The sequence below is a fragment of the Myotis davidii genome, unplaced genomic scaffold (assembly GCF_000327345.1).
Source record: "Myotis davidii unplaced genomic scaffold, ASM32734v1 scaffold1854, whole genome shotgun sequence".
NCBI lineage: Eukaryota > Metazoa > Chordata > Mammalia > Chiroptera > Vespertilionidae > Myotis > Myotis davidii.
The window spans coordinates 39,720-41,247 of NW_006285243.1; the positions used below are offsets into that span (position 1 = coordinate 39,720).

A 1,528-nucleotide genomic window follows, 5' to 3' on the forward strand; every position below is an offset into this window, starting at 1 on the left:
AGATGTCGATCTGGATTGCAAAGTTTGGTACTAAGTGAGTCACCAAAAGTCATCGAAACTCACTGTGTGATTCATCGGCAAATATTAGCAATGAAGACGCTGCCACAAGAGTTACAAGAAGAAACGAAAAGTGTCATAAGTTGTGTCAATTTTGTAAAGGCGAGCACTTTAGTCAACTGTTTTCGCAACTGTGCAATGAGTTAGATGCGCCAAACAATGCTCTGCTATTTCACACTGAAGTGAGATGGTTGTCGAGAGGAAAAATTTTAAAACGTCTTTTTTATCTTTGTGATGAACTCAAAACGTTTTTTAATCAGAAAGCAAGACCGCAGATCGAAGCACTTTTCAGCAATAAAAGTGAACTGCAGAAAATAGCTTATTTGGTTGACATCTGTTCCTGGGACAGCACAAGAGAGTTCATTGAACTTATTAACAATGATGCAGCGAGAACTGATTTCTCTACAATGCCAGTTACAAAATTCTGGATCAAGTGTTTGCAGTCATATCCTGTTCTGTCTGAGACTGTGTTGCTCCTCCTTCTTCTATTTCTAACAACATATCTTTGTGAAACAGGGTTTTCCAGCTTGTTGTCTATCAAATCTAAATACAGAAGTAGACTTGTTGTGGATGATGATCCTTGTTGTGCTCTTGCAAAGACTGCCCCGAGGATTTCTGATCTGGTGAGAAAGAAGCAATCTCAACCTTCACACTGACGTTGGCTTTTTACGCATACTGTTGCAAAATGTAGCAATGTAGTTTACTGTTGTTATATTAAGACTGTTACCCATGCTACACTATGCTTCAAGACACAATTTCATTTTTTTGTAATTAGAAATAAATGTTTCACAATATATAATTACATATTGTTTTTGTGATTAATCACTATGCTTTGATTATGTTCAATTTGTAACAATATAAATACATCCTGCATATCAGATATTTAGATTATGATTCATAACAGTAGCAAAATTACAGTTATGAAGTACCAACAAAAATAATTTTATGGTTTGGAGTCACCATAACATGAGGAACTGTATTAAAGGGTCACAGCATTAGGAAGGTTGAGAACCACTGGCCTAAATACTCCTTGGGTAAAGGATGTGTTTCTTGTTTAAAAACCAGATTTTTTTCCTCCTGAGATTGATACACTTGCTATACATTTTCTTATTGGATAATCAGTCATGGTTTATCCACTTTCACATGCTGGGGTAGGGTACACCTCTGGCAGTTTGGGTCATGTAATATATATCGTCAGCATTTTCAGAATTCCCATTGTCAACAGAAACCAGGTCCTCACCCAAGACGTCTATTCCAAATACTGTATGCCTGGTTTAAGCTAAAAAAATGAGATATCTTAGTGAAAGAGTAATCTCTGGTATTACCAGATTCAGTTGTCAACACAGACATTTCTAATGGCTCGCCTTTTAGTTACTTTTCTCTGTAAGAAGGAGTGGTCTTTTGATTTAAGTGTTAGAAGTTGGAGAGAAGAGACATTATGGCTCCTTTATTACTTAACCATACACAGGTA

At 36.4% G+C, this 1,528-nt stretch overlaps 1 protein-coding gene across 1 annotated transcript in view; it reads left to right on the forward strand.

The window, feature by feature from the left end:
- The window catches only part of LOC102759827 (protein ZBED8-like), a gene marked incomplete at its 5' end in the record, with an annotated part of 39,242 nt that extends 38,529 nt beyond the window's left edge, over positions 1–713 (forward strand). The window contains 1 exon segment of the mRNA XM_015558833.1: positions 318–713. Within this exon segment, the coding sequence (XP_015414319.1) occupies positions 318–713 (396 nt within the window).
- Between the last annotated feature and the right edge of the window lie 815 nt (positions 714–1,528).